Source organism: Sinohyriopsis cumingii, chromosome 7 (genome assembly GCF_028554795.1).
Source record: "Sinohyriopsis cumingii isolate HCF-2022 chromosome 7, ASM2855479v2, whole genome shotgun sequence".
Classification (NCBI taxonomy): domain Eukaryota; kingdom Metazoa; phylum Mollusca; class Bivalvia; order Unionida; family Unionidae; genus Sinohyriopsis; species Sinohyriopsis cumingii.
The window spans coordinates 18,045,585-18,061,097 of NC_142967.1; the positions used below are offsets into that span (position 1 = coordinate 18,045,585).

General features: G+C 34.1%; 1 protein-coding gene across 5 annotated transcripts in view; it reads left to right on the forward strand.

The window, feature by feature from the left end:
- The first annotated feature begins 12,731 nt into the window (after positions 1-12,731).
- Positions 12,732-15,513, forward strand: part of LOC149794794 (uncharacterized) — a 72,254-nt gene continuing 69,472 nt past the window's right edge. For all 5 annotated transcript variants that reach the window (XM_089964445.1, XM_089964448.1, XM_089964449.1 and 2 more), the window contains exon 1: positions 12,732-12,911. In XM_089964445.1, the coding sequence (XP_089820571.1) occupies positions 12,880-12,911 (32 nt within the window). In that variant the 5' untranslated portion in view covers positions 12,732-12,879. The remainder of the gene's footprint in view (positions 12,912-15,513) is intronic.

The window sequence follows — 15,513 nt, forward strand, 5'->3', positions numbered from 1 at the left end:
CTCCAGATATATGCTGGATTTCAGAAGCCATCTATTTGCAGTGTCTCTATTGTTTGACATGTTATCTTTTCATCAAGCAATGGTCACATTATGCTTTTTTACAACTCTGTAACAGAAGGAATGTGAAACCAACAAAAGTTTAGTGATTTCAATAAGCAATTCATTCCCCTTCAATACCAAATGAAAATTCAAGAGATGCTAACAATATTGTGAATTAAATTCCAAATAATCATAAATGTCTTTTTCACATGTCCAAACATATAGAATGTTCCAAATGAGTTCCAACAGTCTTGAATGTACCAATGTAACAATGATGCAATCCAGAATGTCTTTGAATGAGTTTACAAATGTCTAAAGTAATGTATACTTCCAGAAGTCAAAGGGCACTTTGGTAATTATAATGAACATTTTGAATAAATTATTCCCCTCTATACCTGATGTTGACAGTAAAAACTGGAAGCTCCGATCACAAATGTATTCCAACAGACTGATCTTGCAGGAATTAATCATTTGTTTATCAAATCCCACTTTATACTCATTGTCACTTGACCTCTGTCATTAAAGAATGTTATGATTTCCTATAAAGAAAAAAAAAACTAGTCTTACGGTAAACAAGACTGGCCTTGAATGCAAATACTATGTAAACATTCTATTTATACCCTATAATCATGAACAAAAAAGAACTATGTAAACACCCTGTTTACAACTTACAATCATAAACGAAAGTTAAGGATGCAATATAAATAAACATACATAACACCTCCCATCATAAAGAAAATAAAAGATTTATACAATAAACCTTTCTTTTACATATTTTTCACTTCAGAACGTTGCAAAGTTAATATCAAAGCTAAACATTCATTTTCAATTCTATAATAATTTTTCTGGTGTTTCCTTAGTTGTTTTAGACAAATAGCTCACTGGATGATCCACACCATTTTTATCTTCTTGAATCAATATTCCACCAACTTCTTAACAACGGCCATCTGGTAAACGGCTAAGCTTTGCCGCCACTGTGTTGGTCTCTTCTGATGTTCGACTGATTTTCATAATTTACATGTAAGGAAAAATACGGATATTCGAGCTTTTTATGGAAAAAATCTACTAGACGAATCTAATGCACTGAGCATTTGGATTGACTCAACAAATTTGTTGATAACAAGCACCCAAAAGATCCATTCTGGTCAGAACTCGATAAATTTAACTCGGGATCAGTTCAGTTACGACTCAGTTGCATAATTGTTTCGGGCGTGAAGTGGTGGCGGAAATTTCCCGGGTTTTTCCCGACTTTCATCAATATTTTCGAAATTCAAGGAATTTTCACGGTCGGGAAAGAATTACCATTTCTCCCGACTTTTTGCCGATTTAGCGTGGGGAACCCTGCTATTGGAGGAAAATAAGCCGCACAAGTGCCAACTTGTTATTTTGTTTAAAAAAAATAATTAAAAATGGGGTCCTTATGAGGACGTGGAGATACCCCCCTAGTGATGCGGAGTCCATATGCTATCAAACTATTGTTCCTAAGTTATATCAACAGGAAATTCTTAGTCAGGCCCACGAAACACTGTTGACTTTGCTTTTAGACATAAGATTTATCACAAGCTCGTAACTCATTTTTATTGGCCGAAAATTACAAGTAATGATTCTGAATACTAAAGATCTTGTAATACTTGTCAAGTGGTAGGAAAACCCAATCAGAAGATACCTAAGGCTCATTTGAAACTTTATTCCTGTATTTGACGAACCATTTAGAAGAACAATGGGAGATTGTGTAGGCCCATTAACTAAGACCAAGTTAGCTAACCAATAAGTGTTGACGTTTTAATGTGCATCCACAAGATTTCCAGATGCAATTCCTTTGAGGAATATAATAACTAAGACCATACTAAAAGCTTTGATCAAGTTATTCATAATTTTTGGACCTTCCCAAGTCTGTCAAATCTGACCAAGGGTAAACATTTATTCTGGAATTTGCCTGCAAGTTATGCATGAATTAGGCATCCATCGGTTGAAATCTTCTTCATATCGCCCTGAATGTCAATGGGCTTTGAAATATTTCATCAAACTTTGAAGAATATGATTAAGTCATATTGCTTTGAGACAGGAAAAGATTGGGAGGACGGTGTTCATTTTTTGTCGCTATGTAATATTAATTATATGTATGTTTGACAAATACACAAAAGAAAGTTTTATTGCATGAATCTTATTTTTTTCTTCTACTATATATATATATATATATATATATATATATATATATATATATATATATATATATATATATATATATATATATATATATATATATTACGTGCATTATCTATCCGGCTAGCGTGGATACGTGGGAAAGCCTGCCGTAGCTTCTCATGGGTCGATGGTTCTTCCCTGAGTTTTCCAGGGTTCTTCCTCCACTATTGATACTGGCCGCCATGTATAGCCTATCTTGTGCTGAAAAATGGCGTTAAACCCTAGAACAACAACAACATTATCTATCATGACAATAGTTATTAAGAGTTATTTAATTAATATTATAAATACTAATATTCGGTTTTACTGTCAGATGAGTCATGTATCAAATAAGCAAAACCATTCGTAAGTTTGAACGTTAAGATTTACCGTAATTCAAGAAAACATCACGCGATCAGACAAGGATACGAGTTCTGAAAGGTGAGACTGGCTTAATTCTTGATTAGCAAGTGTAACCCAAGTGACCCCTGTTTACCAGTTCGATGTGCAATGTAAATGTACCTTTAAACCGTCTTAATATTTTAGCAATTACGACTAAGCATTCTATATAAGAGAATTATTCCCTGGAATTAAGCATTCTTAATACTACTACTAGTAGTTATATTGCGAGGATTGATTCATGTATTTAATTTATTTATTCGTTGGAATTTCAGTGTTCTAACATACATTTAGCTGTACGAAATTGTGAATTCATTTAAGGACATTTGGATTTATAGCAGTGCAGAATTACTTTGAATTCATTCAGTGATTATGTGGATAATAACAGCTGTACGGAAGTTTTGTGAATTCATTTAAGGATATTTGGATTTATAGCTGTTCGGAATTACTGTTAATTCATTTAAAGATGTTTTGGAATTATATCAGTTATTTCTTCCGCACTGTTTACACATCATTACAATACTGTCATTTATAATACCTTTAGAACTCATTCGGAGTACTCGAAACGTTTGGAACATTTAGACGTTGAAGAATTAATTCACCATACTGAATGTTATTTGTAATTCTTTCACGTTGCAATTTAGGGAATAAATTATATTTTCATTTATACAGACGTGTTGGTTATTTCATTTTCTTGTTACCTGTTTTAAGACCATACAGTAGTAACATAAGTGTTGTATATCTTCTTATTGTACACATAATTTTTATCCATGATTGTAAATGGTATGTATAAGCTAATAGTCCTTTGTAAGAAAATGCTTAGATAGCAGACTCTTGTCCATGGTTGTGGATTTTACTTTAAGATACTATTTGTAAACATGCCGACATGGCCTTGTTACCTTAAAAGTACTGGAAGAGAATTTTTGACCCATATCCTGGTCATTTTGTGGTGTATTAGGATTTTATATAAGGTTCTGATAAACAAAATTTTTCATTCCTATTTTAATATCAGTTTAGTGGAATCACTTTTAGTTGTGTTACATTATAATTTGGGATAAATTATTTAAATTGCTCATTGAAATTACAAATTGCTAGTTAACTTTTTACCAAAACATTGTTTGGGACAAACACCCTTTCACAATGTCATCTAAAGTAGAGAAATTTGTTTTAAACCCTATCCAGGAAGGGTTAATGTCTTTTAAAAGGGACGAGTTGCTTGAGCTTGCCAGATATTATATCTCAGAAGCGAAAGCTTCTTTAACAAAGCAAGAAATAAAGAATCTTTTAAGTCATTATTTGGTGGAAAATAATTCTTGGATAAACGTTCTTTGGATTTTACTTGTAAGTCTGAAACTGGCTTCAATAGGATATGTATAAAAAAATTGCACTGAAAAACCAGATGGAAATAGAGTTAAAAAAGCTTCAGTTTGAGAAAGAAACGATGGAAATTCAAGTCAATAAGCGCGAGAAGAGAGAGAAATACAAAGGCAGAGAGAAAACGAAGAAACACAAATATTATTACTGAAGGAGGAAAGGGAGAGCGAGAGAGAAAGAGAAGAGACGCAGAAGCAAATGCAGAGAGAGAGAGAGATGTCAATTCATAAAACGGAAAAGGAGAGAAAGATGTAGATAGCAAGAAAAGTAATGCAAATGCAGAGTGTAACAGTGCAAACATTTCGTAGATGCTCTCGCAACACATTTTGTTCTAGTCAGCGTGACACGTGACCATTAAGATTGACGTATCGGCTAGGCTCGCAGTAAATTGTTTCCTGCGAAATATGTGATATGCTCTGTTTGGAGGCATGATCGGATTTCAATTAGGACAAGCTAAAACAACTGCCCGACAAATATGTTAACGTAGGGTTAAGTAGAGAAACACGACAAAGTTTGGGAAATCTTGGGCCATTGGAAATAGGTGTCATAAAATGAAGTTGTCCTGGAACAGTTATTAATAAAGGCGAACTAGAGAGAATTATTTTGAATATGATGGGGTTGTTCAGGTTTGGTCATTGAGAGAAATTTAATCCTGACTTGGTAAGCTGGGGGGGGGGGGATTCCAATTCCAAATTGAATATTTTAAGTAATTTCTCTTGCAAAAATCGCATTCCAAACGTTTCTTTGGAATAGGAAGACATTTACTCCGAGATTTGTTTAAAAAATTTTCTCGTTAAGTTGTCCAAGGGACGAGGTCTGAAAGAAGTTGAGAGACAAGGAAAGTGTGATTCGACTTGATACAAAAGAGACAGAGTTTCGAAAAGGCACAAAGGTATTGTCTCGATCACATATTTTCAGTCCCCACTAACAATTAATAGTGTATCAAAAAGGTCTAGTTACACCAATTAGGAATGCTAGTAGCCGCTAAACAGATATTAATTTGATAATAATCTAATGTGTGTATCAGATTGCGAACTGACCATATTCGCTTGGTTCTATTGAATTACGAATAGACGATATCTGACGTAAAAAGAGTGAGAATATTGATCAACCCCAGGAGAAGAAAAACCCGACAAATATTTGGGCTGCGTATTGTATTTATTTGAAGAGATCAAACAGCTCCATACCTGTGCTACACTGTGGGAAGGATTGCAGACCCGAAGTGATTGAAGAGCGAGGAAAAAAGGAAATGCGGCAATGTTGACCTGTAACCAACATCGAGTTACTGTATAGAGGACTGTAATCAATCAGGTTATGCTGACATGCCAGCAATTTGAGGTCGATCAGTCGCTCGATTATATGATGAGATTTGTTTTAACGGTATAACAGAAAGGCTAATTACATTTCGCATAAATATTTTAATTCTAATTCTAAAATAAAGTATATCAAATGTAGTGTTCAATTTCATTTTGTTCATTTAATTGATTAAATTATTATATTTTATGTATGGTGGCTCGTGTTGTCCTATTCTATATCTTTGCTCAGATCTCTCTTATTGCGTCCATTAATTTCGTATTTTATTTTACTGTTTGCTCGATCCAGGCAATAACACCGTGGTCGATCTCATCTCCTATATAACGATAAACAAAGTACCATAACATGTGCGGGATCATCTTATATCACACACGCCATTACAAAGAGACAATAAATGAACATGCAGTTGAAATTAACAGATTTAGGACTGGCTGAATGAGCACAGTACACTGCCACTCGCCGCTCCCTTTACCCACAAGTTCAGACTTAAATGTAACCAGAAATATCAAGTTAGTAGCCCTTTAAAAGAAAAAAGCTGATCAATATTTTCGACACTTTTAGGAAACTTGAAATGGCCAAGGAAGCATTGGACTCTATTATTACAACGTATACTTATTAACGAAGCTCATGAAGTCTATATTTCGCTGTCGATATAACAAAGTGCTGATTGATTATGATGTGGTTGAAGATTGCATCTTGAAGGATTATGAGCTGGTACCTGAGGCATATTGACAACTGTTGAGAAATTGTAGAAAACGTACTAGTCAAACCCCACGTTTAATTTGGAAAGAAAAAATAATAACTATCTGATAGGTAGTGTTCAAGCAAGAAAGTTGACCAAGATTACGATAATGTCATACAGTTCTCACCAATTTAAGACTTCAATAATTGCGTTAATAGTGTTGTAAAGACCTTTCTAATGAGAAAAAGATAGAAAATGTAGAAAATATTTCTCGTACAGCTGATGATTATTCCCTGACTCATAAAGTTTCACTTCTCAATAAGTATTACTCTCAGAGGTTTTTGGTAAAAAGAAAAAAAGTTATCTCAGTCTGATATGACTACTCCCAAATCTCAGTCTGGCACAACATTTGGGAATGAAAACTTCGCATAAGACAGAACAGATATTATAATCTCTACCTACGTACACCTTCTGTAAGATGAAGGGGCACGTTATTTACAGATTGAACAATAAGCAAGAGAACAAAAACAGATCAATTCCAACTGCTCAAGAAGACAAGGTCATGGTCTTGTATTTAAAGCAATACATTGGCTGGGTCAAACAAATGCCGGTCTCATTCTATTAAGGATAATTATGGACTATTCGTGATAAAAGATTCTATATCATTTGATTCTGCCACGCCTGTCCTTATTACACATTAAGGAACACAGGATCGTCTCTGAACACTTGCTATCAGGTACTTTGCCTTTTCCTGTGAAGTGTTCTTCCACTGAAATTTTCTTATTCAGGGAGTAGAGTGCGTTTATGTTAATGGTCCCCTCCACTGTGTCAATCTGGCATCAGATTTAGTCTCCGGACCCGTGACATTCAGAGTAGTGAGTTTTACCTATAGAAGGCATTCACTGAATTACCAGACTATGATCTAGCCAGAGATGAGGACGTGGTTAATCCACCTGTAACTTACAAGTCTTGTTTGGATCCAAGCGCCGGTCCTGTTAGGATTGAAATCCCTGATTTATACCCTGCTTATGTAGTTATTTGAGCTATGGCAAAAAGAGCTCTTGAGGACATTATTCCATTAGCTGATCTGTTTGCTGGTCAGGTTGTTTAGAAGGTCAACTGTGCTCCTGACATGGATCAACCAAAGGGTATTGATCACAGTGATCCCCTCTTTATTACCCTTCTCTCTATTCTAATTAGGGTGACACAAGACGATCACATGTTGTCAGAGAAGAACAAGATCGTCCGATCTTCTGTTTGATATTGAAGGCTTTTAGCGAACTTGAAGCTATACAAGTCCCAGTTTGTTTTTTCTTCTGAAAAATGAGGCCACTGAGAGAGTATGGCGACCACCTGAGGTGCACGCAGGTGACGAGGAGTAGGTGTTGTTCCGATGTCATATCGATAGGAAATTCTTAGCCTAGCCCATCAAAACTCCTTTGACTGGTCATCAAGGATTTGATATGACCGATGACAAGATCACGAATTATTTATATTGGCCGAAAATTAAACGTGATGTTTCTAAATATTGTAGAACTTATCACACTTGTCAAATGGTAAGAAAAACCATTCAGAAGATACACCAGGCTCACTTTAAAAATATTATTGCCTTGGACGAAACATTTAGCAGAATAATGGTATAACATGATGGTCCCTTACCAAAGTCAAATCAAGCAATAATTGTTAACCATATGTATAATGCGTCCACAAGATTCCCATAGGCAGTTCCTTTGAGGAATATTAAAGCGAAAATTATACTGAAAGCTTTGATCATTTTTTTTAATTCTAAAAATACTTTTTGGCCTTCCCAAATCTGCCCCTTCCGGTCAAAGGTCAAATATTATGTCTGAAATTTTCCAGCGAGCTGTACATGAATTAGGCATCCAGCAGTTTAAGTCTTCTGCGTATCACTCGGAAAGTCAATGGCCTTAAGAAAGGTTTCATCAAAATTTGAAGAATATGAGAAAGTTATATTGCTTTGATACCGGGAAAGATTGGGATGAAGGTGTTCATTTACAATTGCTTGCTGAAAGAGAGTCAGTTGAAGAATCATAGAGGTTTAGTCCTTTTGAACTAGTTTTTGGACATAAGTCGGTTTAGCGTTAAAGTTGTTAAAAAAGAAAAGCTTCTTTCAAATGAAGATTCAAAATTAATCTTCTTACATATGTCTCTGATTTCAAGTATAAGTTGTCAAATGACTTGTGAAGTAGCGAGAAATAATCTTCACTACTCAGTCAAGAATGAGTGATGTATGTCTGAACTACAAAGTTAAGTAGTTTTCAGCCTGGTGATAGATTTGGATCTATTGCCTATATATCGAAATCCTCCTCGGGCTAAGTATTATAGTCCTTATATAATTGAAAACAAAATAACTGACAAATGATATCATTAACACTTCTGGAAAGATGAAACAGAAACAACTTTTTCATATAAATATGGTAGAGGAATATGTTGATAAACACAATGATGCTCTGACAATAGTGACTTTGGTATAACCAATCTTCGGAATTCATAAATATTTAACAATCTGGACCAACATGCGCAACGAACAGCCGCAAGAAAAGAGTGATCTAAAAGAGGTTCATGTGAATATGATCACTTTTCCAGATGTTCCAAAATCTACCTTGACCATGAAATTGTCGATTATACATTTATAAAACAGGCATCCGTACATGATATGAATCCTTAAAGGCAGGATTGTTTTAGAAAAAAAAATATTTGCTTGAGAATGATTTTATAGAACCAAGCACAGATATCTGGAGTTCACCGTGTATTATTGTATCTAAACCAGATAATAATTTCCGTATGTGTCATTTCCCATACCAAGTATCGTTGAGTGCATTGATGAAATTGGAAATGTAAAATATGTCGCAAAATTTGACCTTTTTAAACGATTCTGGATAATTCCATTCCCGGCAAAAGCAAAGGAAATTTCGGCACATGTAGTTAGCTCCATATGGGCTTTATCAGTATAAAGTGATGCCGTTTAGTATGCAAAATTCTCTCTTAACATTCCAAAATTAAATGAATATGATAACATCTGATCATTATCTACAATGACACATGATAGGATCATTTGAAAACATTCTGCAATTCGTTGATAGGTTCAATGATGCAAATTTGATAATTAATTTAGGTAAAAGTGAGTTTTGATGTGCTTGTGTTACATTTTTGGGTCATGTTGTTGGACATGTTCAAGTTAAATCTATAGAAATTTCGGGCAAGCTATCTCTGCCTTCCCAGTGTCTGTTAGTAAATACCAACTGATGCGAGTTTTCGATATGGCAGGATACTATCGGAAATTTTGCTCACATATTTCCATAAGTACCGAACTCCTTACCCTTTTGATAAGTAACAAATGCAAGTTTCGGCAGTCTGACAAATGTCAGGAGGTTTTTGATAAATTATAGGTTATACTTTAAGCTGTACCACTTCTTTCGGCTAAAATTTGTAGTCAAAATCTAAAATGTATGTTGATGCAACTGATGTAGAGGCTGGTGGAGTACTGAATCAGGACGACAAAAATTACGTTAATCATCCAGTGTGCTATTTTTCAACAAAACTTGAACAAGAACTAGAGAAATTATTCCACAAGCGAGAGGGAATATTTGGCTTAGATATTGCTTTTTAATACTTCGAAGTGTATATCAGTACAGGTCCTCTCTGATTATTGTATTTGGTGATCACAACTCCATTACTTTCATTTACAAAATTAAAAACAAAAAAATCTGAGATTGTTGAGATTGATTTTGATGTTTATATGAATGTAACATTGACATCAGGAACAACAAGGGAAAGGATAAGCTGACTAAAGATTCACTTTCATGTATCTAGGACTAGGGGCAGGCCCGACAAGAGAGGACGAGGGCAACCAGGGATAAATCCCCGAGGTCCGGGCCCGTCAAGGGGCCCGGGCGGAACATTTTAATTTTATAAAAGAAAAAGTTTGCTTGAACAAGAACTAGAAGAGGCCCGGGTTTTTCTTACCCCAGGATCCGTGATCGCTCTCTACGATCATGTCTTGGAGTACTATTTTGCTTTATATATATTTGGCAGCATTCATACTCCATCATGTAATTATCATTATAGTATCAAATGTCTACTGAAGTAATAATTTAAAGCAAAGCTTTCTTGTATAAGTCTTTCTTTTTCTTTATGAGTACAGATGCTATATATATCCATATTGTGTGCCTAACATCTTTATGAGTACAGATGCTATATATATCCATATTGTGTGCCTAACATTTTTTTATGAGTACAGATGCTATATATATCCATATTTGTGTGCCTAACATTCTTTATGAATACAGATGCTATATATATCCACATTGTGTGCCTAGCATTTTTTATGAGTGCAGATGCTATATATATCCATACTGTGTGCCTAACATTTTTTTATGAGTACAAGTGCTATATATATCCATAGTGTGTGCCTAACATTTTTTATGAGTACAGATGCTATATATATCCATATTGTGTGCCTAACATTTTTTCCATGATTGTAGGGTATAGTTTATGATAATGTTCTTTTATAAAATAAGTTTAGTTATTTAACTCTTGTTCATGGTTGTGGGTTGAATAATATTTGTAAACACTTAAGATGGTATTTTGACCATGGAAAGTTCTGGAGATGACTTATGGCCCACATCCTGGTCGTCTTTGGTTTTTATACAAGGTTCTGATAAATAAACTTATTAATTCCTATTTTAATATTGTGTCTTATGGTTTTATATAAATTTCTGATAAATAAACTTATCCATTCCTATTTTAATATCCGTCTAATGTAATGAATTATTTATTGAAATTATTAATTGAAATTACAAAGTGTTCATTATTTTTTGGACAAATACATTGCTTTAGGATTATTGAGGACTCATTTAAAGACATTCTGGATTATATCATAGTAATAGATCAATACTGTTGGTACAGCAGCACATTAAAAATTCATGTAATTCATTCGGAACATTGTATACTTTTTAACTTGTGATATAATATTTGGGTATATTAGATTTAATTCATAATACTGAAAGTTCCTCATACTGTGTAACATAGAGAAATAAGCTATTTTTTGATTTTACAAAATGTCTTGGTTTTGCTTCTTTCTGTCATTTAGTTAACAATCATATAGTCGTAACAGAAGCTTCTTCTTCTTATTATTATTATTATTATGAAACATGTTGAATTTTGAAAACAAAATTGTCTTTTCTTGCTTTTTATTGATTAATTTTTTTAAAATGGAAATGCTCTTTCAGATTTCTCTCTTTAGAACCTGGTCACGTTATCTTGCACGTCTCCATAACGAATGCGAGGGGGTGTTTTCCTTCATACCAGTGCTTTTCTCATATAAACCATCAGATTTGCCATCCACTCAGGGGTTATACAAGACTGTCGATATATGCATTATCATGATTTCCACATGCAGCATGTTATAATTGAGTGAAACCGTTCGTTATTTAGTCGCCACATCGACATACTCTTGACTCGTTGTGAAGATTGTTTTACTTTTATGATGACGATAATGATGAGTACAACGATGATATCTGTGATAATAATGCTGATGAGAATTGAAATTAAGTGCGCTAATTTAAAGCGAAAACGTTATTATTGGTTATTGTGTGGGCTGTGTTTATGCATGGAAATGTTAAATGAACATAATTTACCACCAAAAAAACTGTACTTCAATACCCATATATGTATCCATTTATATCGTTGTCTTCGTTTCTGTTTGCTGTTTTCGTTAACTTTCTTTTTTTTCTTCTTTTTTTTTTTGTTTAAACATCTCTTATGTGATAAACACACACTTACAGCCAGCATCATCCCCAAACTTGTATCAGCCGTTCGCAATGGCGTTCTAGAGTAAATGGCTCCCTGGGCGACAATGAAGGCCCAAAGAGGTTTTGGCGCCCCAAGACCTCTGGCTTCCGGGGCAATAGCCCAGCCCCACCCCACCCCTTTAGTACACTACTGGCCTTTCGTATATACTGCACTCACGCAAACCGTTTTAGTCTTCCTAATCAAGACCACCCGAAATATGGTTATGAGTGTTTCTGTCCATTTGGATGATTTGTGTGAAATTGCGCCCGCATTCATGCAGCAAGCACGGAAAGACATTTTTGTTGTTGTTGTTACGATAATAATAATAAAAATAATAAAGACTTTATTTAGAGAAAGCAACTCAGTTAGTTACAGAACTAATCTACCTTGAGGCCTTCTATATGTTATGTACAATATATACAGTATATATACAACATGATGTGAAGAGTCTGGCTTGACACTAAATAATTAATTCTAAAATTCAAAGTATCAAGCCTGGAACACATGATGATGATGGTTAGCATTAGACGATATCCAGACACACCATTATTATTTACTTAGGTATTTTGTGAATATTTAGTTTCCTGTGTAGTTTAATACCTTTCAAAGTAAAATTTAGATACATCACGTAAGTTGACACGTTTCCCATCTCCGCGATCAATCAAATTACCAGGCCCGATTTCATCTTTATCCTCAATACACGTCACAACTTTGTCCACACTTCGTTTCTTTAAAATAAAAAAAAATAACAGATTTTATTCTTTCACTAAAGCAAACCTCACGAAGCATTTTTAACGGGGAAATTAATTGCCCAAATTTTCGTCCTACCTGTTGCGTGTTGGAATTTCAAGTATGCGTCATATTTGATTCGGACTGAAAAACACCGATATTTTCCGAATGACTTAAACTGCAGAGGCATTTGGGTTGGTCACGTGTCAAAGTTCTAATGGCGATCGACGTAGGGTTTAATCGGTGACGGTCGAATCGGAATCTATAAACATCATCTCTATTATATATTATTTAGATATTTTATACAACTTGGAATATAGTTTATTGATAGAATACCAAACAAAATGTGGAAAGTGAGGGAGATTACTGACAAAGTGTAAGTAAATATTGACTCGGAAAGACAACTGAAGGAATTATCTACCTTGAATTGTATATGGTACACGTAGTCGATTCTGAGCCTATGGTTTTTGTAGGCTGTAGATGATGAAGCTAACAAACAGTATCACTTTAAATATTGTTTTTATGATAAAGTTAATGAAAATAAAAATATCCTAAGTGTTTAAATATAACACTTTAATAAATTTCCGTGTCGAGGAAATTATTGGGACTCTGAGAGGGGAGGGGGCGTTTTAGCTGTCAAAATTTGTAAGTGAATCACGCTTTGTTGAGTGTAAAATTTCGTGCAGTCGGAGCTGTGATATTTTTTTTGTACAGTCTAAATGTTAATGTCCATGCTAAGTCCTTTGGCAACCAGGATGTACGGTAAGGGGAGACATTCGTCCCTGCCTGTAAGAAAAGTAAGTCAACAATCTCTCGCCCGTCTTTTCCTAATCAAAACACTGTTCGAGATATAACCCTTACATATTCCGTGTAACTTTAACTATAACCACCAATGACAATTAAATTTTTGCCTAATTACCGAATAAATTCATAATTAACCACTGCCTTTACGTTGGGGGTATCTGTTACTGTAAGGCGTACACCCTGATATTTGTTGTTTGGATCAACATCTCAGTTCTAAAATAAACAGCATTGGATACTATTTCACCAATGTCTAACGTTACATATACAATAATAAAACCATAACTATGCAGTCCTATCAATGGAATTTAAATGAAGCTAGATGTAAGTGGTTACATTAAGAAAACCTCTTTGTAAAAACAGATGCACTCGCATGTTGGCTGTTTCCATTTGATTGGAAAGAAGTGTTTATTTAGGTTCATATATCGACTTTAATGCTTCAGTGTATTTTCAATAAATAGTTATTGTGATATTTTATCGGCAACAAAGAAAGTAGGGTGAACAATATATTCCGATGACGTGCATTTACTGTCATGAACATGGTACAGGGATTATTTCAAACAAGTTTAGAAATCTTTTCAACTGCCATTTTATGGTGAATGTTCAGAAAGTGAAACAAATTCTTGAGTAAGGGTAGTTGTTGAACAATTTTTGCTAACTTGCAACTAAAATACTGTAATATGGCTACTCCTGTCAACTAAAATTTGTTACAGTGTAAAGCTTCTATTTTGCTATTTTTTAAGTTGTATGGCCACAATACACTGCATATCAGTATAATTGTTATCCATATACTAATTTTGTTTATAATTGACATACAACTCAGAAAATGTTTATTTGAAAATAAAGTATTGCTTAAAACCAATGTTGAATGCAGAATATGTATCAGGGGTGGAGTTAGACTTCAATTTTAAGAAGTGATCTTTTGTATAGTAGGATGAAGTGGGAGCTGAGCAGAGAGAAGTGGGAGTAAAACAACAAATGCAATATATATATATATATATATATATATATATATATATATATATATATATATATATATATAATCTGTTTTTATTTGAATTGTGTCTTCTATTTCTGAGTGGCCATTTGACATTGGTTTTAAGCAATACATTATTTCAAGTTGAAAATTATGTAATATGTTTATTATAAACATATTTTGTATGCATATAAAATTTTGCATATATTCATGCCCATTGTATCATACTTGAAAGTGTATACATGTATCTGGTGTAAATTGTTCATTGAAATAATCAAGATGTTGGGTTTAAATAATGTTCAGTTATTCAGTTTTCAATTAAGAGTTGCTGCCTGTTAATTCAGTCCGCTAAGTTGCTTGTAATTCTGCTCTTTTTTGAGAGTTCTACAATAGTAGTGATGTGATACATTGAACAAATTCTGTTAAGGACAAATCAAATAACAGCATTTGCATGTGACACAAATTGATTCAAGAGGGAATGAAGATAGGCACGTCCTCTGTTTCTTAAAGCAGAACTGAGATGAAAAAGCATGCATTAGATAAAAATAAGACTCAGATGACTATTGGTGATCAGCTGATGTGCTGGGTTGTTCTGAAGGGTGAATTTGGACTGAAGACAAACCAAAATAGTGTAGTGTTAGCTTCTTATGTGTAAAGTGGTGATGTCATCAAATCTTGTGTTCCAGTTTTTGACTGAAATCGGTTCACCCATGGATATTGCCAGTCATTGTTGGATTAATTCGTACACATATTTGAGGAAGAAATCGCATGGCTCATAATGTGATAAAACATTGATATTATTTGTTTTCAACAGAACCCAGTGATGTTTAGGACCAGTGTCTTTAAAGATTCAATATTATTCAGATGACTGGCATATACGACTTTTGCACATAGAACAACGGCATTTGGGTTTTAAAATATAGTGTTGAACTGATGTCCACTATGGCCACAGCCATGGCCTTTTTAAAAATCTTGTCACTTCTACTAGATGGAAAGTTGTATCAATATTGGATTTTCACAGGAAGACTTATCATAATTATTTTTGATTGGTTCTAAAGAAAATGGTACCACTCCGACATATGGTATGAACTCTATGACAGCCATCTTGAAAATCTTGTTATATGTATTGTTACATGTTTAGGCTCTTTAAAACAGTAACAAGAAAAAAAGTGAAGACAACACGCTTTGCAAAATTTAACAA